The 25,401-nt window shown below is 36.0% G+C and overlaps 1 protein-coding gene across 3 annotated transcripts; it reads right to left on the bottom strand.

Moving 5' to 3' along the window:
• Positions 1-125: 125 nt before the first annotated feature.
• On the bottom strand, positions 126-23,071 carry LOC105643091 (WD-40 repeat family protein / beige-like protein). Of its 3 annotated transcripts, XM_012228147.4 has the most exons (33): positions 22,811-23,069; positions 22,079-22,189; positions 20,098-22,010; positions 18,614-19,401; positions 16,738-17,436; positions 15,796-15,930; positions 14,874-14,978; positions 14,588-14,701; positions 13,627-13,703; positions 13,166-13,247; positions 11,867-12,190; positions 11,091-11,692; positions 10,139-10,223; positions 9,772-9,966; positions 9,097-9,642; positions 8,878-9,021; positions 8,304-8,762; positions 7,465-7,604; positions 6,363-6,432; positions 6,180-6,263; positions 5,966-6,022; positions 5,803-5,871; positions 5,647-5,733; positions 5,453-5,569; positions 4,978-5,127; positions 4,730-4,814; positions 4,514-4,634; positions 4,130-4,226; positions 3,935-4,048; positions 3,266-3,635; positions 1,624-2,396; positions 1,098-1,220; positions 126-732 (listed from the first exon to the last, which is right to left on the bottom strand). In XM_012228147.4, exons 2-33 carry the CDS (start codon positions 22,129-22,131, stop codon positions 658-660), a joined length of 8,853 nt encoding a protein of 2,950 aa, XP_012083537.1. In that variant the 5' UTR covers positions 22,132-22,189; positions 22,811-23,069; the 3' UTR covers positions 126-657. The 3 variants fall into 3 exon arrangements, with proteins under 3 accessions (XP_012083537.1, XP_012083536.1, XP_089578291.1); XM_012228146.4 differs by having other exon boundaries at positions 20,098-22,189; positions 22,811-23,071; XM_089722165.1 differs by lacking the exon at positions 11,867-12,190 and having other exon boundaries at positions 20,098-22,189; positions 22,811-23,071.
• Positions 23,072-25,401: the final 2,330 nt, after the last annotated feature.

Raw genomic sequence — 25,401 nt, 5'->3', positions numbered from 1 at the left:
ATTGAAGGTTTATTTTTTGTCTTCCTCAAGTTTTTATCCATGTCAAAATAAGATGATTTAAAATAAAATTGACGTGGCAGCTTTAGGCATCACTGCAAATAAGAGATTCAAATAACCCATTGTCGTGAAAAAAATGCTTAAACCTAGATGAATTAGCATTACTGTTTCTAATTAAAAAATATTCAGTTTTGACAAGAGACAATTGATTTTACATGGATTTATACCAAGGAATAAACTATATGTACAGATGATACAAGATTGAAAACCCTTGTATTCTCATTCTCTACATCAAAAGACAAAAAAGAAAAAGAAATTATGGCCAAAAATGGACAGCACAAGCTACAGAGACTTGCATCATCACTCTGAATTGGAGAAAACCTAAACTCAAAATTGAATAAGCGAAAAAAAGAAAACGTAAAACTACCCTGCGGAACAAGGCACTCATGAACATCCAGGGATTCTTCTGCCTGTCAAAATACATATGTTACACCCAAAATAGAACCGCTGCGCAGTGCAAGTTCAGCAATTGATTTCGAATCTGCATTTAAGCAACCCGAGCAACCCCTTCCATTGTATACATTCTAGTAGTATCCTAGTAGTATTGCGTATCTTCTGTAATCCTTCTTCAACTATTCAAAACTCAGTGGCCTAAATCTATTACTTTATAAGGGGGCTCAGCCCTTCTCCTTCCCAACCAAGCTTGAGCATCTGATCAACTACTTTCAAGCTCAACTGCAAGCAGAAACCAGGTTGAGTCACTACAGGGTTTACTTCATGGCAAGCATTTCAATCATGACAAAAGGTCCTTAACCATTACGAAAAATGTAAATGGTTACTATCATTATTTGAAAACTTTGTGGAACAGTTTATTACTATTTTTTTTTTTTTTTTACCAGCAAATTTAAAACACGCAGATAACCAGGGAAACTGAAGAGCATTACTAAATAAGCTAATCACAATTTTAAATTTGCACTATAAGGTGGATAATTTTTAAAGTCACGCCCTTGTATGGAGATGCATACCACATTCTTTTCCTAATTGGACTAAAAAAATATTGCAGATATATATAGTAAATCAAAGAATCAGATTCGACTTACAGCTGGATCAGTGAAGATTATCAACTGTTTATCTGCAGTCGACACCAAAAGATTTGTGTTATCGATGTTCAAAGCCAGAGCTGTAATATCCTGGCCTTGTGCGAGTCTCAATACGTGAAACACCTGGAGCACCGGAAGTTTCTTGCTTGTTAGTATTCGCATAACCGATAAATAGTGAGACCTGGCAGTTACTTGGTTAAAACATATATATGAGGCACTATAGAACAAGTACAGTGCCTCTTTGGGACTGGATTTGGAATGCATATGCGTAAACATTCAATCAAACTAGACAACAGAGATGTTCAATGAATGCAAAAAGAAAGCCTCACTAACTGTTAAAAGATCCTAGAATGCCGCATTACCTAAACCAGATATAATAATGCAGCTTAAGCACTCCAAATTCACAGCTATAGCTAGATGCACCTCAATTCAACATTTGATAGGCATGTCCAAGTGGTCACCACTGGTTGTAATATAAAGGACAACAAAGAAGCATAAGAGCAGTCAAGTAATTTTTTTTCAATACCTTCAACGTATGCAGATCCAGGAAACAAATTGAGGGGCTAGGTACATCCAATCTGCTATCCAATTCATTGTTAAGATCTTCAGCTCCTGATTTCCTTGAACTTAAGTCCCAATTATTATTACAGGTTCCATCATTTTCTAAACATGAGTTAATTCCAATCAATGCATTCCTCCCATCAACAGACATTTCCATGCAACTGATGGTACCAGAGAAAGGAAGTTGGGCTCTAGTAATTGGTAACCCATTGACAGTGAAGGTACTTAGTGTATGTTGAGATTTGTTCCAAGTCAATATTACCCCTTCAGATGAAAGGCAAACAGCATGGGCCTCAACCCCAACCAGCCTTCTGATCAAGCGACCCCTTCTTACAGAATGCAATAATACATCAGATGAAAGGGAGCTAGAAACAACAATTCCAAGATCTGAACTGACGCAACAACATAGTATTTCTCTATGATGACCCCGGAGGACATGTAATGGACCCTCAATACGATGCCTCCTGCTATTGTCTGCCAAAGTGTTTGCTACAGTACTACTGGTTGTAGCATGTGTGTTTGTGCCTATGGAAAGCTCTGGTCTGCTGCTTGAGTGTGAAGTGAAAGCACTATGTATCTTCCAGAGTAATACAGTAGTGTCTTGAGATCCTGTGGCAAGATAGTTGCTATCTGGGGAAAGAGCAAGGCAAGTGACAGGAGCACAGTGCCCAGTGGCTGTTTCCAAGGTCTTTGCTCCATCTGATGACAGTACCTTGATACTATTATCCACATGCCCACCTAGATAGTCACAAATGTATGGAATATGGACATAAATTTACTTGGAAAATAAAAGAGCAAAATTATAAGCTTGAATATTAGAATATTAAGACACGCCAAATTCTAACATGAAGTTTAAGCACTCAAGTACTCAACTAAGGCTATACCAAGTAAACTTTATAATATGCAAAAATAAATTGAAACAGTTGTAAGAAGAAGAAAGTCCTTTAGTCTTCCAAAAATGATTTGTAGTCAAAATCTCAAAGTTTCCCTTCAGTAGTGTTGTTTTAGCTTCTTAGAAACCAAACAAATGGTTGTTATTTACTTAAAGTCAGTTAGAGAACATATTACAAACACACACACATAAACAACGCTTTCCTTTTTCCTCTCCTATACTTTAGTCATAGAGGGAGGCATGTCTCCTTTAAGGTAAAGTCAGTACAACGTTTCAAAGTGGCACCATATTATCTGATCATCCCCCTCTAATGAAAAGCTAAAAGAATTCAACCAACACAGAAAGGTAAAGAGAGAGCAAAATATTTTTTGGTTTATCCTCTTTTAGGAATTTAAAGTTATTTAATGGAAAAAGAAGATGAAGGAGGAACAACTAAAAGCTCTATCTGCTTTCCCAGATAATGATTGAGAAAAAAATAAAAATAAAAATAAAAATTGCATAATAACAATTCCATATCCAGCAGTCACAAGACTCCAATTTGAATTTGTCACCTTTTTCTTATGTTGAAATTAATTTCTGCCACCCTTAAATAATCTCTTTTTTTTTTTTTTTTTTTTTTTTTTGGGTTGAAAATGAGTATAAAATGATAATCAGACAAATTCATGTCCCCACCCAACCAACAAAGAAAGGCAAGGGGAGGAGGAGCAATACTTACCAGTGATAATTTCTTTATCACATGTGATGGACACCACAGCTGTACTTCTGACTCCAGATGCAGCATATGCTAGTGCCTGAGGGAAATTCCACTCATCAGTACCTGAAACAGCTGGTCCTTTGAACATCCGCATGAATGTTCCACTGGCAGAATTTGCTGCAGCTTTTCCATGCTGAAAGAGAAAAGGTGAACCCTGGCCATCAGGGGTGTTGGGTTGCCACTTGTGCTGTGCAAGACGTGCTGCCGGAGCATTTATATCAGCAATTATAACTGCATCCGAAGATGCTCGAATGGCGGCAGCAGGTAGATTGCACCGTTCAGGAGCTGGAACAGTATATTGTTTGACTTCTTTTGGGTTCCGAAAGATAGACTGACATGAAAACTTAAATCAGAACACCTTAACAGCAAGTTGCAACATCTAGTTATAACATAAAGAATCCAAAAGAAAAGCTTATATTAAATTAAGAGCACCATAAGTTTTGTAAGACAAGCTAGAATATCCATTCCACAACTGTGTCATTAAAATATCAAGTAGTGCGTAATATTGTATCAAAAATAAATCACATTAAGGCTGAGTTAAAAATGAGCAAATCCACATACACACACACAAACACGTGCATCCAAAACGGTATCATACATGAAAGCATAAACATTTCACTAAGATCAAACCTGCAGATGAAGAACGTCTCCTAATGGCATCTTCTTCAAGTGAGGAACAGTTAGAAGTTGGGATGGGGTTTGTCCAAAGTAAGCAATCTGGTCTTGTGTAGCTCGCTGTTGTACCTTTTGTATCAAGATGTGAAGAAGAAAATAAGGAACAATACTTAAATTAAAATATTTTGTAGAAAAGAAAAGAAAACTTACTGGATCTGAAATCTTATCAATATCTACTGAGCCTTCATAGGTAATGTAAAAGAAAACATTATTTGCCTGAATAGCTTCTTTACCACGTTGCTTATATCTGCATAATACAATTCATTTAACACTTAAAATTAAAAGACACAAAAATTAATTTAAGTTAGAGACTTTTGGATGTCCACAAGGGCACTTCCTAGTGGTAAGACCTCAGATGTTTACAAGGAGATCTCATGTTAGGCTGGGGAGGTTTATTGGAAACATGGGAGCAACCCCTTGGCTCATCTAATGGACCCCTGAGGGAAAAATAACTAAGACTAAAAATAACAAAACAAAACAGACAAGAATTCAACATGAGCAGCAAAGGATATAATAGTTTTACAAGAAACCTACCCAAAGATAAGATCAATCCACTCATGTAAATGTGCAGATACATGCTCACTCTCGAGAGCCATCCGATGCTTATGAATGAAATCGACAGGGTTTTCAGCCCAAGGAGGAAGTTTCACAGTATCTGAAACAAAATAGATATATAAGACTGAGTTCCTATATATTCATAACTAGAACTATATTTCACTGATAAAACTAAAAATAGTTTGAAAGACATACCTAGTTTTCCTCCTAACTGTGTTGTACCAAAGTCAACTGAATTTTCATTGGTTAAGATCTCTGGGAGATAAAATAACTCGGGAACCTAAAAAAGTCAACAAACCCCAATCCCAAAAAGAGTTTTATCAATCATCAATTTGCAGATGATTATGCAAGAAACACCTCAATAACTGACTAGAGAGATATAAGACAAACAGTCATGGGATAATAAAACAAAGCAGTGCCTTAATTGTAATTATCACACATACCAATTCCTTCACATCACTCATGTCCTCAAGAACTCCATTCCATGTAGCAGTAACATCTGAAAACATCCTATCTGCATGATCAAATTTGCCACCTTGCAGTTGGATTGAAAGAGTCGTAAACGGTTCAACTCTAACAAGATAATATAACACCTATAACAGAAACATTAGTAATCATTATAAGTTAAAACCACATTGCTACAATTTACACCAGAGAATAACTTGAAAGAAAAGTCCTGATTGGCATTAAAATATTAGTAACACACATGAAGATGGAACATGCCAAAGAACAAAGAATCCAAATTAAAAGAACAAAGCGGGTGCATACATACAGATACATATATCAAATCCAATGTGCATCAGGGTAATTGAAATAAAAAGGTGAACGATATTCCATGAACAGATTAGGGCCAATAGCATAATATAAAACTGATACACAATCAATAACTTCAAATGACCAAATGAAATGGAAACTTACTGTCCCAGCACTTGAGTAATGAGAACCGTAATGAAACTTTGGGATGACTGGATCATCGAAGCTAGAATACCTCTCTTGAAATTTTTTTAGTCGATCAGGATTCAACGCGCCAACAGGCTGCAAGTAAAAAGGTAAATAAGGAAAGAGAGCAAAGGATAACTGCACAGAGAGTGAAACAAAATTCTAAATTTCACCTTTGAAAGATCTCGGTAAGAAGCAGGATTCGAAAGGTCCAAACTCTTGGAACTGTAATCAGAAAGAATCCAAGGAAAAACTGGATACTGCAATAAAAAAATAAGAATCAAATGTACAGACTTCTACACAAAAAAGCAGTTAAACAGGAAATCCACCTGAGTTATGTCATTATAACTACGCCCAGCCAGAGTATTCAGCTGCATCAGATACTCAAAATTGCTGATCTGCATAATGATTGTAGTTTACTTGTTACCATGCACAATTTGAGGGGAATTAACATATTAGTCATAAAACAGAAAACTCAAGTTTATTTTGTACCTCCCACCTCGCCCAGCGCTCCATAAGTTGAGTTCTTTGCAGAAGTTGTTCAGGTCTCTATGGAAAATCAATTGCACCATTTAATTACAAATATAAAGAATTATCATTAACTAGATCAAGTCACAAACACTGGAAAGTACCCCATAGTGCCCATAACTTGGGGAGAAATGTGTTAAGTTTAAGAAATCTACAAGTCAAAAGACAGGCTGCAAACCTGAGTTGCTAGATAAATATTGTTCAAATAAGGAGGACGTAATTGAACAATAGCTCGATAAGCATTTCTTCGCCCCTCTGTACTCTGGTAACAAATGTTTAACCCAAAGAGAAAGGTTTATGGTCCAACTTTATTTACATTAACAAAGAACTGGGAAATAGTTAGGCATATTTCAAAAAGTACCCCAAAATCAAAGAAGAAGTTTGACCGATCAACCATAAAAAGTTCCAGAGCGCTTCTTCTAAGAAGATATCTGTGACAAAAATAACCAACAAAAAACCAAACTTCAAAAATGTAATTAAGATGCAAAATAACAATTAATGTGAAGGCAATAATACAAATAACAATTTACAATCACATTTTATAATCCAACTAGGAATGACAATTCAAGTTGACATGCATTTCATGTCTTTTCAATGCTATTGTATTATAAACATAACATAACTAACATTCATATTTCAAAGACCTAGAAAGAAACGTGACCATTTCATAAAGTAATAACACAAACCACAACCATTAGTATGTTGAGAACCATTAACATGAAGACAATTATATATTAGGTTGCTAATTTCATTTCCACTTTTCAAATTTTAAATAATATATTTAATCTTTTACAATCTAGAGGTCATGGATTTGAACCACAAAAACAGCCTGCCTAGGTGAGCTTCGAGTGTTGATACCTCGATTCCGATAGGCGATAGGTTGGTTATAGCGGCAACATCTTCCATAGTTATGCTAAGCATTCCTTCAGGCAGTAAAAAAGCATGAAGGCTACATACATCAATCCTCCCAAAGTCCACAAATGTGGGATGCTTCGTACACTGGGTTGCCATTTTTTATATTTAATATTTTATTATTTCAAAGATTCCATCAAATAAAATAATTAAATATGCATAAAAGGTGCTACAAATGGAAAATTATTCTTATAGATAGAAACTATATCAAAACGCGTATCAATGTTGAAATGGTGCGTCAACCTTGCACATGGTATAGTCTCATGTCAAAAACATCCAACAAAACGACAACTTAACCCATTTCCACTAGAATAGCAAAGAGAGGAAAATTCTTCAGTTAAGCGAAAACAAAAATATTCTCATTTCTTTTATTGAAGCTCAGTTTTACAATTATGAATGATGGTCTGTCTACAGGTTTACAACTATATTCTCAAATCACACAGACTGAGGCACTGTACATACTATTAGAATGTGACACTCAAATTGCTAATTGAAATGGTAACTGATGGAATGTAACTCCAATTTAAACTAATAAAGCTGCAATAGCTTACCTTCGGCTATAAATCTGATGGAGGGACGACATCAACCAGCTGCGGTCTTTTTCATGTTCTCTTGATTCAGAAGATTCCATTCCGTCCATGGTACTGATTTCAGTGGCATCAACTATAAAATTTATTCTCCTAGTAGTTACCTGAAAGTCATTGGTTTCCGTGCTGAGTAATAATTGGTCATATTAATATGTTAGAGCATCGATGTAGTTTTCATCATGTTCTAAAAACAAGAAATCAGCAGTGTCTCCACTTATAATTAAGCTGTCGCAAACATGAATATTGTGTAGAACCCACTATTAATTAAGCAGTAAACATAAAACATAATAATGAGTGTGATACCAGTAACCCCATCAGCAGAAGAGAATCTCAACCTAGATGAGAACAGGATTTATGCATTGTAAGCAAATTAAAAACCATTTCCAGTCATGTAAACCCAAATAACATCATCCTACAACTAAGCAGCACAAACTAACATGTCTTATTAATCATTAGCAGATACAGCATCTAACAGTCAACGATGCGAACTTCCATATTGCTCTCTCACTCTTTAGTTATGACCAAAACACTCATAAAGCAAGCTAAAATGAACCCCATGTTTCATGGGGAAAAAATTTGCAACTCCATGTACTTGAAAATTTTTGACAACCAAGCAAGTCTTTTCCTATATAAATTGACCTTATAAGTTTCAGTATTTTTAACAGAGTTTATTTGGATCAAGTATGGCACATACAATTTTTAGATTTTGATGATAAACTACCATTAATTTCAGTACAGTAATGTAACAAATAACAAAGTGAATGCACAAAAAGGAAGTCCTTAGTTAGGGCTGTAAAACTTACTTGAAAGGTTCCACGTATAACCCTTAAAGGCCGGACCATAGATGAAGGAAGCTCGAGAACAATTCTTTCATCATGTTCACTGGGAACATATCCCGGTGCAACTACTGATATATCTTCTAAGCCTTGGTCACCAGCAACTTGAGCATCACTTGATCCTGCAGATGGCTGTAGATTCTCATCAGCTGTTCCTGATGGTCTTGGCTGACTTTCTCCATTCTGTTCTATGTCATAGGCTCTACCATCTAAAATATCATTTTCCGCATGTTCATCATCCTCATTTATTCCCTCCATCGAGATTGCTTCTGCTGCCAGAACTGGAACAACCCCTTGATCATGTTTCGTCTCAATTTGATCCTCATAGTTAGCAGCAGCACCACAATGATCAGACCCTGCATAATCCCTTCTCAAACATCTTCTCATTCTCGAAGAACTTTCCATGAAGTCTAGCTTCCAGAAGATCTACACATTAGCAGTTCTTTTAAGCAAAGCTCCTCAACATAATGCATAAGGATTCATTTCAAGAAAATAGTATATGATATAATAATACGACATGTTAAGTTGTCTGCATACATACACGTTCATTACTACACAAGTGGTCCCCAAGTGGTCCAAAAAGGCTCTTCATCTCTATCAAGTAATGGAGAAGTTTGCGCCACGCACGAATTCCAGCAGATAAATAATGGCGAGCTGTTACATCAACTTGAGCACGCCTGTCAACCTGGAGAAGAACTAATAAATAAGTAATTCTTGTAAATTAACTTTAATTACATTGTAAGGCAAACACTATTCAAACCTCTGATCGCTGCATGTTTCTAGCTAAAGCAAAACTTGCAACAAGGACTGCAATATATTTATAAGATAGAGCATTGAAATCTTTCCCATAGACTGATCTTGTATCAACTGGTTGCATACATTCCAACCAAGCAACTCCCATGGCTTCAGTAGTATTCCATCTCTTCACACGCTCCATATCACCAGCATTTCTTCGTTGCACAGATGTGGCCATCGCAACTGCACTAAGGCCCCTTCCAGAGCCAATTTTAGCATTACGTTCAAGATCCCTTGCTGCTGCCAAAGCAGCCGCTTTTGCTGCAGCCTTATCCTTTGGAGCAGCTGGTGTTTTGTTAGTTGCCTCCGAAGATTTTTGAAAGCTTGAAAAGGTATGCAATCTAACAGATTTTCGCTCTAGCAAGGAAGTCTCACGCTTAAGATGTGAGGTAGCTGGAGGAGCTGGTGTTTCAGCACCTGCAGCACCAGCAGCAATCATTGCCAACGCCATAGCTGCTGGTGGTGATGCAAATGCAGCAGCCCAAGCTGGAGAGATCATGCAGAGAGCAGCCTGAAAGAAAACCAATCAAAGTGTTTCAAAACATATAGCAACACTGAAAGACAATCGTAATTTAATAAAAGATGATAAGTAATTCAAGGAATACAACTAGTTCGTATGTCATGAATTGCAGCAACAAACCTCTATAGGGAGTGCATCAGCAGCTAATGCACGATCATCAACAGTAAGAGGATTTAAGCCGTCAGCAGTAGCAAGCTCATGAATTCCAGCCAAAATTGGCCGCCACCTCCGCAGCACAGCAACAAATGGTGGTAAAATAGCCTCAAGGTACTGTTTACGTAAAGGTTTTCTGTCTCTGCCAACTGCATGCCATACCTGCAACATACAGATCAAGTGAAACAAGGTAACTAGAAATGCAGACAACAAGAATCAAGCCAGCTACATCATCTTTCTACGTGAAGCAGGTGGAAGGCCAGCAGCAATAGAACTTTTTAATTGATAATAAGTTACCAATATACCACAAATGTCATTTGCACACAGAACTAACCTCTGAAAAGAGAACACAAGATGCAACCAAAACTCTCTGTCGCTTTGAATCAGAAATGGGCATATTTAGAATGGGTGAAAGTACACTGCAAATAAAAGTGTAAATTAGTAACCATTCTATGATGATAAAGAAAAAGATACTACCATAATGACTATAAAATAAACCCCACAAATAAATGTGATAAGAAAAGGACAACCATGCATCATATCATTTATTATCAAGGTAACAATTCTGTGTGTTTATCATGAAAATAAGTATACAATTATACTGAAAAAGAAAAATTATTTTCAGCAAGATTTGTATGGTCTAATGCAAGACAAGAATGTATCCTCGGTAAAACTTTATCAAGAGTGAGCAAAATCCCATCAGGAGATTTATGTGACTTAAGAGGAAAAAATAACCAAGAACCAAACATATGTGCTGCACCTAACATGACACACCTATATTCTTAGTAGTTAACACTACGACATTCATTATCCAATTCAGCTCAATCATAACATAGCTTAGCCCATTTAACAACAGTATGGTGATATCAAGCATAACAGTCACCTAATATTCTGAGACTTAAGTCCTATTCTCATCTAATCTTGTTTAGGATCATAGGTTTATCCATGAACTTCAAACAATAGAATAACACCCTGATCCCATACTGGGCGAATCACAAGTGTCCACATAAATCATAAAATAAATATTATCCACAAAAATCATAAAATAAATCTTTAAAAATAAAAGGCGATAACTAAGCTTAGTTCCAATATCCGCTCTGATCAAATTAATAGTAATGCAAAGCAAAGTTTAAGTCGGCAAAAACTTTTAAATACTTTTTATAGAAAAAAATTTTGAAGCAAAATTTTAAAATCACTTGATATATTAATAAATAGAATAATGCATAAGATAGGTAATGCCAATTAGCCAGGCTCTGTTAACTATAATACCAAAAAAAAAAAAATACCTCCACAACAAGGCTGACCGTGGTTGTCTCATCAAAATTCGAGCATTATTTTCTGTCGGCAAAGTTCCTTCAGGCATCCTATCCTCTATGCTTACATTTCTCATGAGCATACTGGTTTCCCCATTGTCTTCCTCCCTCATTGATAGAAGCACCATCCGGAGCATACATAAGAATGGTTGATCACTGTCCAATAACTGGTACAGTAATGCCATTCCTCCCATGCCAGTTCCTGATCCCCCACCTATACCAAGACCACCACCAAGTCCAGACTCATCTAATAATAAAGCTTCAAGCATGGTAACTGACTTCTTCACCAAAGGAAGTTCAATCCAGTTTCCATTTGCATCTTTTTCCAAAGCAGACCTCCAAGATTCCAAGCCACTGCCTCCACCGCCAAAGACAGCTGTTTTTGCAGAAAGGCCAACACCATACCACAATCTGCTCCTATATTTCCAACCCTCAGATAAATCCATTGCAATGCTCCCATATGACACAAAAGCACAAGAAACAGACTCATAAGGCTCAGCCGCTGCTGCTGCAGTGAGACGCTCCATCACAGCAGCTGAAATTTGCCCATTTGCATCAGCCATTGAAGCAAGTACCTTAAGAAAACCTTGTGTTAGTGCATAAAACAACAAAATTAATTTTATGAGGTGGATCTATGTAGAATAACATTAACATCCTGAGAAATAACCACCATAAAATCCATTATGCTTTTGGTGACAAGAGTAATAGAAGTTAGCACAGGAAAGGGGTACAAAAGCTAGAATACATACATCAAGGGGCAGTCCCCCAGATTCACTTGATCTGCGATCACCAAGACTTTCCAATGAATTCCGACCAGTGGATGTCAATGAATTTGAACGGTTATTCAGGTTGGACACAAGAGATAGGGGAGATGGAGAAGCATCAACAACATGTGACGCACAAGAGAGCTTGCTTTGTAACCGTAAATGATCTTCAACAAGCATTAAAATGACAATAGCATTTTCAACCAATGCCACGGAAAGCTGAGCAGCATTCTCTGCTTCAGCCTTAGACTCTCTTGGTGATAAACCCTCAGCCGCAACACCAGCAGCAGCTGCCGCAATAACTTGAGTCTACAACAAAAGAAAGGTTTGATGCATTAACAAGTGCGCTCTTTCTCCCCTCTAGTCCAGCTTGAAACAATAAAAGTGAAAGTGATAAAGATAGTTATCATCATTTTGTGTTTAGCAGTATTGAGACAAGTTGCTATACTTCTGTAGTAACCTTGTTCTGGTAAGTAACTCAATGTAGATTCATACAGTTATTATACTCTCCACCTTTACAAGATTTTTTGGTTTGGATATTCTAAGATGATAATGATACACGCTGCTGTGTTCTTTTTGTTCTTGTTGCTCCACCACATGCAAGAACCATTTGTTTGGCTAAGCCTATACTGCTGATACTTTGGTTGCAGACCTTTAGATATGTTGAGTTCTGATAGGCCTCTAGATGAGGGAGGGTGTTAAGTAAACCCCAAATGGCTAAAGTACAATTTCTTATTAGGGGCTAGTATAACATATGGGCCTCCCAACATACTGCTGTAAAGCTTTGGATGTGATACTTTAGTATGGAAGTTAGTTTGATTATGAAGAAAGAAGTCAGCTAACCTGTCATTCAACCATAGATCCATAAAGAGAAATAAAAAGATGCAGAATAGTATTAGGGTCCAACTCATGGACCATGGATTTTCCTCCTATCCTTTTCCAGTTGAACACTATTGTGTGAATCAGGCCTTTAGTAGTCTGCATTTTAAATTGTCTTGCATATATTTTAAAAAAAAATCTAGCATAAAAATTAAAGGGAAAAGAAGAATTTGTAACTAGAGGCTTTCTTATGACTCCTTCCACTTATAATTCCCATATTCCAACTGTCTCTATTTTAGATTCAAGACTGTAGTATTGCTCATGAATACTTTTTCCATACTGTGATGACAATCTTTTTACACCATTTACAAATTTCATGTCCCATTGAAAAATAAAAATGCGAACGTATTAAAACAACCTAGGATCATATTTATCCTGCTTCAAACTATGAAATACAAAAGTTACCTGAACCTGCAGCTCTCTTGCAGCAAAATCCAATAAGCCACCCAAAAGCCTTCTTTTAAATATAGGTAGTGATTCTTCACGTCTTCAAATCACAAAGAAATTAATAAGATAGAGACATCAATTAGCAACTACTAGGGATGACTTCAAGATGAAAGATACGATAACTATTACTTAAAAATTTTTGTAGAAAATGAAACATCACAAAAAGCTTCCATGGAATTCAACTGTCAATTATATATGTAACCTACATGGGATCATCCACCGAACAGCAAAGACAAACTTCAATAAAAACTAGAGAGTGCAATCTACTGACCATGGCAAATGAACACGCAGATGAAATATCCAAATTCTATAAGCACTAATGATGATGCTAGCCAAATAAACAACCAATCTATAACTTGAATAATAATTCCTAAAAAGAAATAACTTCACAGAAGTTTTCGAAGTGGATACAGTAATACCTAACTCGTTGGTCACCCGTGCTAGATCCCCCCACAATAGAAAGCCATTCTGCACAATGAATCGTGGCTTCAATATCCTGTAAAAGGGAAGCAATAATAAATGAAACTAATACAAAGTGGGAATACATGGAACATGGACTTAGCACAAGTCTAGGTATGATAGAAAAAATAAATACCAGAATATGTGAACTCAAAATACAAAGAGCTTAACCAATCCGTACTTGCATTTCAATAAATCCATCCTAAGTCCTAACGCCTTTATTTCTGCCTTACTGATATTGTGAAAGTATTGTTCTTTGCCACACACTTTGACCCCTTTCCCATGGCTAAAATTGCATTTTTACGTAATCTATTCCAGTTCTACTTAACTTGAAACCCTTAGACTCTAGGGGCTTCTCCTTAACTCCAACCTCCAAAGGACAAAAACATTCCAATCATCTTCATTTTTTATTTTCTACTTTTTTATAGGCATACTTCTGTTTTCAAGTATGAATTAACATAATCACACATTATGTAAGAGGATTCCTTGTCCTTTATAGTATAAACTAGTTTCTTTCTTGCTTTCTTTCTTTCTCAATGAAGATTTTTCTTATTAAAATTACAAAACACATTTCACATATCTCATATACATAATGTCAACTGTGGCATTAGATAGCAGGTGGGTTCAGTTGTGGTGGTGTCTGATTTGGATTGCCAAATTAAATGTTCCACGGACAAAACTAGAATAAAACTCTTCAAGGTGCCTCCATTCTCCATATAATTTCCGTAGAAAATAATGTGGACAACTAAAAGATATCCATAACAAAAAACTGGGACGGAGAAACGAATAATGAAGCAAACCCATGATAATAATCAGATACACAAAAATGCATGTATTGCTAAACCCTAAGAAGAAGAAAAATGAGGAGATGCCATGCTTCCCCGTTAAGAAGATTAGATGACAAGACAGATAAACATCCACCTTCCAACCATCCTTCTGTCGCATTGAGTGCTCTAGCATTATAATCAAGAAGTTGTGTACGAGGTCCTCAATGTCCCCTAAGCTTGCCGTGTTAGAATTTTTCAATGCACCCATCTGCAAAACAAGCACTTGCAAAAGTCGGAAACACAAAATACAAGTATAGACTCAAAACTTCACCAAATGAATTCATACGCTCTCTATCACAGGTAAAATGTCAGGCCATAAATAAATATCATGAATCTCAAATCCAAAAAATTAAATCCAGAACAAGGTTAGACAACAGTACCTCATAATTAGAGATTAGAATCTCCAGAATCCACTCAGGCCATTCCTCCATTTTCGTCAAATTGTTTCTGTTTTCTGGATGACTGCAAGCCAAAAACAGAAGATCCTGAAATCACGTAGAAAGAAGCAGCTCAGAAACTAAAACAGAATATCAAGGGCCCTGATCAGGAAATTAGAGCATCTAAACACTCATATATAAACAAATTGATTGAAATAAAAGCAACCAAGTACCTAATGTACATTAATGCAATGACACACTACTGCCAGCTAATTGGTTAAGCAGCATAGTGCAACCATACAGTAAGATAGGGGAAAGCCCCAGTTCGTTGTCTTACAGTGGAAGACCAAGAAACAAAATGTTGCAGACACTTAAAATTCTTCTTGGCTACCATATCCTGTTAGATCCAAGTTGCAAAATGTATATGACTTCAATCTACTTTCCTAATGCACAACCTAACTCACTCTCAAAGTGAATCCAGTTGGCATAATTAATAAAATCTTTCATGAGCACAATTAAAATAAATCCAATTCATTAAGGTAACACATAAAAATAACAGGAACCTTCGTTACAGTGACTACATTCATAAACGATTGCATCTAATCATCCTTCTGTTATCAATTTCTGGGAGCAATAACACTGATATGCGGTAAGGCCTGCTCAACCTATCTTTCCTCCCACTAAAATTAAGTTGAGGCACACATGCAGCCCTTTAAAACATAGGATAGCCTACATGAATGACATACAATGAAACCACGAACAATGAAATCAAACAATTTAAGCATGAGTGAAATTCCACAACTGATGATCCTCCTGGTATTTAAGATTCTTTATCCATTCATGAACAATGGCTATAGCAATTACAGCATCTCACCAGCACATGCATCCCCACAGATACAAAGCACTAGGAAGATAAACAAGATACCTGTAATGCTCGACTTTGCAAAGCCCTAGAAGCATAAGGCAGTGAGCGCAAAAGAACCAACAGAAGTTGTGAATGCTCAAAGCGGTGACCAGAGTCGTAAAAGTTCAAGCCATCCTCTGCTGAAGAAGCATTGATCTGAGAAATACGAAGGGCAGATTTAAATTTTCAGTATTTCTGAATGTTCGCATGGACGAGACATCGCAATGAAGTCAACATAGTTCACAAATAATGTCCCTTTAAAAAATGGAGTTTCAAGATGTCATAAGTACAACAGATAATCAAAGACTTATTTCAAGTCTTAAGATTGCATGAATGGATGTTGGGTGTTAGACGAAACCATTTCAAAGAATTTCCACTTGTACATCCACTGCTGCTCACTCAGGAAAGAAAGTTTACACTTTACAGATAAAGTTCAAACGGACAAATTAAATCAACAATCAAAGATTAAATCAAATAAAGAACATCGAAATTACTCACGGCATAAAATCAGTTCAATATGTCTTTAAAATCATGTAATTAGAACAAATTGTCCAGAACTTATTCAACTTGGTAAGCAAGTGAATCATTAGTATTGTTGGAATTTGATGTCACAAAGTGATTACCCAATGTGAGGAATAAGTATCAAGGTTCATTCCTAAGCCTCAACTTTCCAACACAAAACAGAAGAATAGATTTATACTGATATAGCATATGCACAAAGTATAAAGGATGCATTTGTCTCCTTCGACCCCTTGGTGCAAAAAGTATAAAAGTAGATTAATATCATGAAAAATATGCAGTGCGTGGGGAAATGGCAAAATTATAGGGATGATTGAAACTCTGGGCTCGTGTCTTTTTCCTGGCTAAAAATATCCCATAAATTACCAATAGAAAGTCATGGATCATCCTTTTAATTGATTAAGAAATTCACTAGATTATATAAGACCAAAACAAAAAGAATACCGAGGCCGCCAGTAAAGCTGTGTAAACGGTTGTCGTCATAAGCCTATTTGGAGCTGCTTGGAAAGCCTTCTGTAATGCAAAAAGTAGAAGAGAAATTTTATCATCAAACATTGAGCCACCTCCTTCTTGCAATCCAGCACCCAAAAAGCTGCTTGTGGTATCTGTGGGTGCACATGAACTGCATTTTACATGCCCAGATGTCACCAGAGCACCCAGTAACCCAATGATTGCAACAATAATACCATCACTTTTGTCAACATTGTAAACATTATTTCGTGCATTATCAGCACTAATTGAAAGACTGATACCACCCAAATTCCTAAGGGAAGGATTTTCAGAAACAGATGACGCCCTTTCAATTCTTGTGATAGCAGAAGAAGCGTCAGGGCTACCACCACAATCAGATGGTTCAGATTCACAATCTTTCACGTGTGAAGTAAAATTCTTTGCTTCATTATTTTGATGTTTTTCTGGACTCTCATTGCCTCCATCTAGCTCACATTCCTCAACAGATAAGCTATTATCACTCTTTGACTCTGATTCTGGAATACTATGATCACCAGTTTTAGCTTCCCGTTGCAACAGAACAAGAAGTGTTTCTATCCCACCACATTTTATGAATGCCTCTGCAAACGTCTGGGCCCTAGCTGTATTTGGCTGTACTATGAGTCTATATATCAGATGCAACACTCTGGCAACCTGGGATCAGATATTCGCAGTAGTCATTTACAGAAAATTAAGAAGTAAAGGACTAATAAATAGTGCCTTCAAATTTGTAAATGAATGAATAATCTAATTCCCTGTTGATATTCAGATCTTATCATTCTCTAGTTCAAGAAATCCAATTTAGAAAATGAGCAAAATAAAAATGCATCCCCAAACCCAAAAGAAGAAACGGTACCAAAATAGGATGAAAAAGATTCATCATCTCATTATTGTGAACTTTACATCTCCCAAAAATTAATGTACTTCAACAAGAGGGTTTACAAAATTTGCTGACTGATGCAAAGCACACTGACCTACATGTATTTTGCTGTATGGCCCTTCAGAGAGAAGGGGAAACGGAATATCCCGCAAAATCTAGATTTCAGTTTAATGCAAAAACAACTACTAAATACAAATAAGAGACGACTTGGTTCTATGGAATTTTATTCCCCCAAGTCTAGGTGACTTGTCTCAATGATGTAGAACTGCTTATATCATTTGGAGCAAATGATGCTCTAAAACCATATGAAGGATAAAAGGAGAGAGTAAATGGATATTAGGAAAGCAACCTTATTTTGTATTGGTAATATCACACATATCATGTATAGTAACGAAAGAAGATAACTTGGCATATAAAACTAAAAGGCAATAAGCTTGATGCTTTTAAGTTTGATACTACCAATGAGGTGGCCAGATGCAATTGACTGGTAAAATCAAGTAAAAAACCAAATTTATTTCTGCTGGTGCAACACTAGAATTTTAATCTTACTATATTTATTTATTTATTTATTACGGGTAAAATAAAAAAAAAAAAAAAAACAAATTTATTTCCCTTAGTGCAACACTAGAATTTTAGTCTTACTATATCTTTTTATTTATTATTATTTTTCATGATCTTGACTCGCATAATTTTTTGTTCATATTACTAACTGTTACTACTTACAAACAAAAGGCAAGAAAAAAAAATAAAGAAAAGAAAAGGAACTGTTTCAGGTACTTCCCTTGATCTTTAATGAACAAAAACACTTAAAGAAAACAAAGGAAAACAGTATTCCTCAGAAAAAAAAGTGAGAAAACATCAAATATATATAGATATCAATTCTATGTTAGAACACAATCTACTAGCAAGCAATCATGCCAGATTAAAACAAGCTTCTGCAAAGGAACTTACCTGATTGGGTTGAGGACAATCAACTATGAAGCCAAGTAGACAGCGGAGATCATCTGCAGCCATGGAAGGTGGTGCTGCTCCTATTAGAAGTTCAATGATCACCAACAGTTCATCAACCAAAGCATTCAATTCACCCATAGGACGTGTTGCCTCATCTAGTGAAAAAGTGTTCACAGAGTCCTTCTCACGAATTGTCCAATAGCATCTTCTGCAGCTATCCAGAAGCATCTGAATAGCATTCGCATCCCGCATTACCAACGACTCACAAAAAACCATGTCTGCTAATGATGATAGAAGTTTTTTTTGCAGTCCATAGTTGCATAAGCTCCAAATTTTGAGATCCAATAACAGTGTACTAAAAAGCTGCACTTTGAGTGCATGATTATGCTTCTGGGATTGGCATAAGGAGACAACAGCTGCAACAAGTTCCTCATCTCCTACACCATTGTGCTTTCCAGTATCAAATGAAGACAAAGTTCGGAGAAGATAGTTCAAGATTTTTGAGAGAATCTCAGGTCCTCTAGTTCGACATAACTCTTCATTGTTTCCAGGGTGATGAATAGCTATGGAAATAATTCGGAATACTGGGGCAGCCAGTGTAGCAGTAGCTAAGGACAAAGGAAGACTTCCTTGCTCTGGTTCCAGACTACCTTTATGAACATTACTTATTGCTAGAGGAAGTAAAGACAAAGGACCTCCATAGGCCAAGGCCCACAAAGCCTCTACTGGTCGCATTCGTGTTGCAACATGAACTTGTCCAAGAACCTCAGCTGGTCGCCGCACCATGCCTAAATCATCAAAAAAGGAAAAATCAGAAATGGCATACATGCAACCAAATTATTCAGGCCTTGTATGCAAAGAGATATTACAAACCCTTCAGCCATATGCAAAAGAATATTATAAAAAAAAAAAAAATCAATGCTGAACCCCTTTCAAAAAGTAATAATGCTTCTGTAATTTAAAATTCTGTTTACCAATTCTACAAAAATCTGGTGATTTCAAGACTGAAACTGAAATCCAACAACAGAATAACGAAAGAGAAGAGCAGGCAGTTCAAATTGACATTATAGTAATAAAAACATACTCATGGGTCAGGTACAGAGTGCTTTTTTTTTTTTTGGGGTGGGGGGGGGGGAGGCATTAGACGGAAAACTAGGCATCATCTTACTGCAGTCCTTCAATAATTAACATATAAACAGAGTATAATGGAAAGACTGAATAAGAAAGTTGAGAAAAACAATTAAAGAAAAGAGATTGGCATAGCCATACCTTTACAAGCACACAAGTCTTCAAAATAAAAATATCTTTGAGATGAAAATAGTCACAAATTATGGTTCCAATATAAGATCCAATTTCAGATGCATTGAATATTAGTTGTGAACATCATGAATATGCCAAATAGTTCATAGAAAATAACAATATTGAGTCAATTAAGCCTAATCATTCCACTGTTCAAAGAAAAAACAAAGAAATGGCGTACACACCTGCAGCACCTGAAGGGGAAGCATCTGGACAGAATCGCCCACTAAGGAGACTAGGGTGATAGAGAAGGTGAATGCAGCCTCCAATATCTGCATCCAAAAGTGAACTTTCCTCTGCCACACTTCTAACATAGTCATTTGTTGATAGCCAAGGAAGTCCTGCACCATTACCAAAAGTGGGTAGCACATCCCCTCCTCTAGAAGCTAAACGGGACATCCTTTCTGGGCCAATTGGCTCCTTGAAGATATAAATAGGACCCATCTCAGCAAACAGAGGGCACTGACGACGTCTACGTTGTAGACCAGCCATCGTAGGAGGAGGGTTTGTCCCAATACAGCAAAAGGCAAGTGGCTTGGAGATCCTAGGGAACTCAAAAGGTCGACTTTCATACAACGATCCATCTATATACAATCTCAGTTCACTCTCAGCTTTCCCAAGTAGTCCCTGCTTGCAGATATGCTCCAAACCAATAAAATACCAGCACTGAGGCTTGAATGCATGAGTAAAATGCAAGGAAGCCTTCTTTCCCTTTCCACTAGCACTTTCAACAACCAAAAATTGAGCATGGAAATATGCCTCTACTCCCTGATTATCTGCAGATAAGAAACTAAAAAGTCGTGGCATGTGGGCTGTGCCTTCACCAGCAAGTGCACTGGCAGCAGCCGCAGCTGACATAGCAGACGATTTTCCCGACTTTGCTGCAGCAGCAGCAGCAATTGCAGCAGCAGCAGTAGCCGTGTTCAATGTGTCTGCAAACGATTCAATATAGATCCATGTTGCGAACGCATAACCGTTGGTAAATGGCCATCGGCTTTCCCCGGGACCAAGCAAACCAGAACTTTCACCATCAAACTCAAAAGTACATCCTGGTCCCTTCGACTCCTTTCCACCCATTGCCTTCTCCAGGGCATGCATTAAGCGAGGTGCCCATGCAGAAGTAAGCAGTCTTGTAATGACTTGAAACCATTTATGCAAATCAAAAACATTTAGCGAATGCCCAGCCAAGTATTGGATACAGTGACATAAAGGAGTACCATCCCATCTTGCAGGTGCCATCGAATCAAGATCCTCAACAAAAATCTTCTCTGCTGTCCCCAAAAGAACTCCCAACAGACCAGCCATAGAGCACATAGCTCTATTTCTTGTACAAGCCTGCAATATAGCACGTAACCCTCTTACCATCCGTGTCCTTGGGGACATGTAAATCTCACTATCACCCACCCAAGGAAACCAGGGAATAAGCTCACCAGAGACAATAGCAGCCCGAGAGTTCAGCATCACACTGGGAGGATTATTATCTTCATCCTCAAAACTTTCAACTCCACCCATTGTGGCCAGCAGTGAATCAACAACCAAGAAGGCAATGGTGTCCGCTTCCTCTCCAATGCCAAAAGTCTCAACCCCGCAGACAATGTTCCTTAGCTTGTCCAAGCTTTCAGGCTTTCCCATGATAGCAGAATCTACTAAATGCAGTAACTCTGGAGACACATTTGGCATTACAGCTTTTGGCTTAGACCTGTGTGGTGAACCAACTGGAGGGAATCCAATGTCTCCAAAGTAAGCAGAATCAAGACTGGCAGATGAATATGATTGCTTCATTGTAGAACCAAATTGTCTCTCAGGGCCAGGGCTTGATACTGAACGATCATGCCGAATGTCAGTCATTGGAGGAGAATAATGCTCAGTACCAAAACTCCTGGATAAATTCTGAGAGGCTTCATCAAATCCATCAGATGATTGCATCTCATTCTCTGAATTTGATAAGTGGTTTGAATCCAAATGCAAAGATTGTACCTCGCTAGCAGCTTTATCTTGATCTTTCAAACTTACCTGTTCAAACTGCTCTCCATCCATAACTGTAGCTACAGAATCAACCCCCTGGGAAACTACATTGTCCTGTCCTATCTGCATGTCACTGCCACCAGTAAAATTTTCATTTTTTGGATAAGATGTTCCTAAACTAACTGCTACAGCACTAACTACCTCAGGCATGTCCGTAACCTTCCAAGAAGCTCTGGTCTCCTTCTTTTCTTCATCGTCTTCCATCACAAAGACCTAACAAACACTCATCCAAACTATTTACATACCCAGTACCTATAAAAGAAACGTAGAGCAAATGAATGAAAATTGAACGCCATTCCAGGAAGTTGAGACAACAGAAAAAAAAAAAAGGTGTAAAGACAGCGAAGACACTAAGTTTTTCGATAAAAACTAGCAGACATTATCTTTTCCGGACAACCATTATTTGCCAATCGATGAGAACATACAATTTCATGTTTGCATGTTGTTTCGGTTTCACTACAAACTCTCAGCAGCCCAGCAGTGGATCACGGAGCTGGAAGCTGGAAACTCCAAATCAGAGGGATAAAGCAATTCATGATCCGAATGACACATAGAATACTCAATCAAGATTCAAAGGATCTACTTCACGAGGCACATACATTCATTTCCACACCTCAATATTTACAAAATCATGCATTGTTAGCTAAATTATCCAACGAACGTCTCAATAGGATACAAATGTAGTCGATTAATCAAGTCTCTGGCACGCTAACGTAAACACTATAACAGGTATCTACATTATACGTATACAAAGGGATGTTTAAACCAAAAATAAAACTATTGAAGATAATATCAAAGAAATTATCGGAAACAGATCAGACTCCGATCACCATTGTTCAGTGGAGAACAGCATGAGAAATGTAATGAACATACCTTTGGAGAATGGATCCGTCTGATTCGACTTGGAATCCTTGGCTAATTGGATAAATAATTTAATTAAAAGAAAAGGAAAATGGAAAACGACGACGATTGAAAATCCGATTTCCGAAAGCGAAAGAGAGAATCGGAGAAGACGAAAGAGGAGGCGATTTGGGCGCGAGAGAGAAGGTGGATTTGGCAAGTAATAGAACCTCCCTGTGGTTGCCCAGTCAAAAACAATGCAAGGGGTAGTTAATTGCGTAATAATGCTATATCCAAGCTCCAAGGTGTTTTTGCTTTTGTGCCTTTTTTCTTTGTTTTTTTTTTTTTTCTTTTTTTCTTTTTTTCTTTTTCTCGAATGATAAATCTTTGTCCAACCTTACCGTGTAAGTGAAGGAAGCGGAGCATGTTTCTATTCATAATCATTCTACGTATCACTATAATTTTCTATTTAATCTAAATTTTATCGTATAAATAAGCAATGACATTACATGTATATATTGAATATATTAAATATGATAAGAAATGTCTTTAAAGATTTTACTTTTATTAATTGAAAAATAAAAGTAATTTGATTTTAATAGTCACATTAATTTTTCATTTAAATTTGAATTTTATTGGATAAATTAAGATTAAATTATATACTAGATAAGGTATGTATTGGATAACAAACATAATATTTTTAAAAATTTTAATTTTATTAGTTAAAAATAAAAATAATTTAATTTTAATTGATTGTATTACCCTATATAAGGTGTATATTTAATAAAAAAAATAACTGCATTATTATTTTTTATAAAATTTTCATTTAATTATTTATTATTATTTTCTACAGATAAATTATTCTATAAAGAATAAATAAAAAATATCATGAATTTTGGTAAGACGATAAATTCAATTTGATTTATAGTTGATATTTAATTTGAACAACTAATCTAAAAAAATAAATTTTAAACTATTAGAGTTTTGTATAATTATAAAGTTTAAACATAAAAAAGAAACGAGAAACAAAACATTAAAAAGAAAAGAAAAATATCATATATAATGTGTTACGAGCTCTGGTATATAATTAATAATTATATAGTGTGAAAATTTGATGAATGATCTCATTTAAAATATCATTTTAGATTTGTCAATTCATGTAAAGACAAATTAAGAGTATTGGTTTTAACTTAATATTACAAAATATCAAAGATTAAGAAAACCTTAATCCTAATTTAAAAAAAAATAAATATTTTAAATGGCATAATTTTACTCGAGATTCATCAAGTTATGAGATCCTCACTTTACAGGCTTTCATCTTGATTTTATATTTTAAAATTATCTTAACTTATTTATTTGTAATATGAAAACGTGGTTCGCCTTAATTATTTTAAAAATGATATTTTGGCCACATCAGCAATATCTTACATGTTTTTATGGTTTTATAAATTAAATATATTTTTTAATTGAAAGTTTTAAAAATTTTTAATTAATTTTTAATATTACAGTGAAAAACAATTATTTGAAAGTATTTTTTAACCATAATTTTCTTCAAAGATAAATGATTTAATTATATTTATAATGATATGTATTATTTTAATCGAAAATTTACAATTAAGAAAATACAAAATTTCCCGCTAATTTGGGCTGCAAAATGAAATGCCGGGAAAATAAAAGCCTGGGTTGCAAATATGGGCTAAGAACCAAGCCCCAAGAGAAAGCCACAATGAACTGGCACTTGCTGATGCGTCATGCAATGATGAGGCAAAAATGGAGATGACATGGTCTATGATGTGGGTTGACTTGGCTACATGTCATCCAAGGACATGGCAGATATGATGACATATATTGACATCCCCTGATGGGGCTAATATTTTCTGATGTGTCTCCTTGGTAGTGATGTGACTGTGTGGCGATGGCATAGCAACCGGTGGATGATGTACGATGTGGGGCATCTTTCGCATGCCTCAGCCTCTATACCTCTTGGGAGATTAGATTTTTTTGTTTTTTCAGATGTTAAATCAAGGTTTGACGGTGGAGATTACAGATCGTAATCAGAAATTTGTGTTATCTAAAACTATTATTAATATAACTAAACTTTTCAAAATATATATATGTTAATATAAATTAAAAAACGTGTAATATATAACATAATTATATATATATATATATGCGATTTCCACCTGCCAAGGCAAGAATAAACAAACAACATCTCAAGGACCGTGGTTATGTGGGCCTTTATCTACAACCCCGTAATATATATATATATAAGCAATAATTAATATTATAATGGTAAAATTACATGCATTGCAAACCTTTGTGAAAAAAAATTTACTGTTAATTTTTTTAATAACTGCTCTCCCCTGTTCAAAAAAAAAATCATTATTTTGAATAAATGAATTCAGTAAAATTTTATAAATTTTATTCGGTTTAATCATCAATTTCACCTAAACTTTTCAAGTTATTAGTATAAATCGAACTTTGTATAATAAGGATCATAAACTTATCAATTTAGTATAATTACACTATAATTTACTTTTAAGATACCATTGCATTATAAAAAGTGAATTAGAGTATCTGAATTTATTAATTTATTATTACTTCATCTTCAAGACAAATTAAGA

Source organism: Jatropha curcas, chromosome 5 (assembly GCF_041381405.1).
Source record: "Jatropha curcas cultivar XTBG-Jc1 chromosome 5, XTBG_Jcur_1.0, whole genome shotgun sequence".
In the NCBI taxonomy this organism is placed as follows: Eukaryota; Viridiplantae; Streptophyta; class Magnoliopsida; order Malpighiales; family Euphorbiaceae; genus Jatropha; species Jatropha curcas.
The sequence above is the reverse complement of the archived record's forward strand: the minus strand, read 5'-3'. Positions and strand labels throughout refer to the sequence as shown.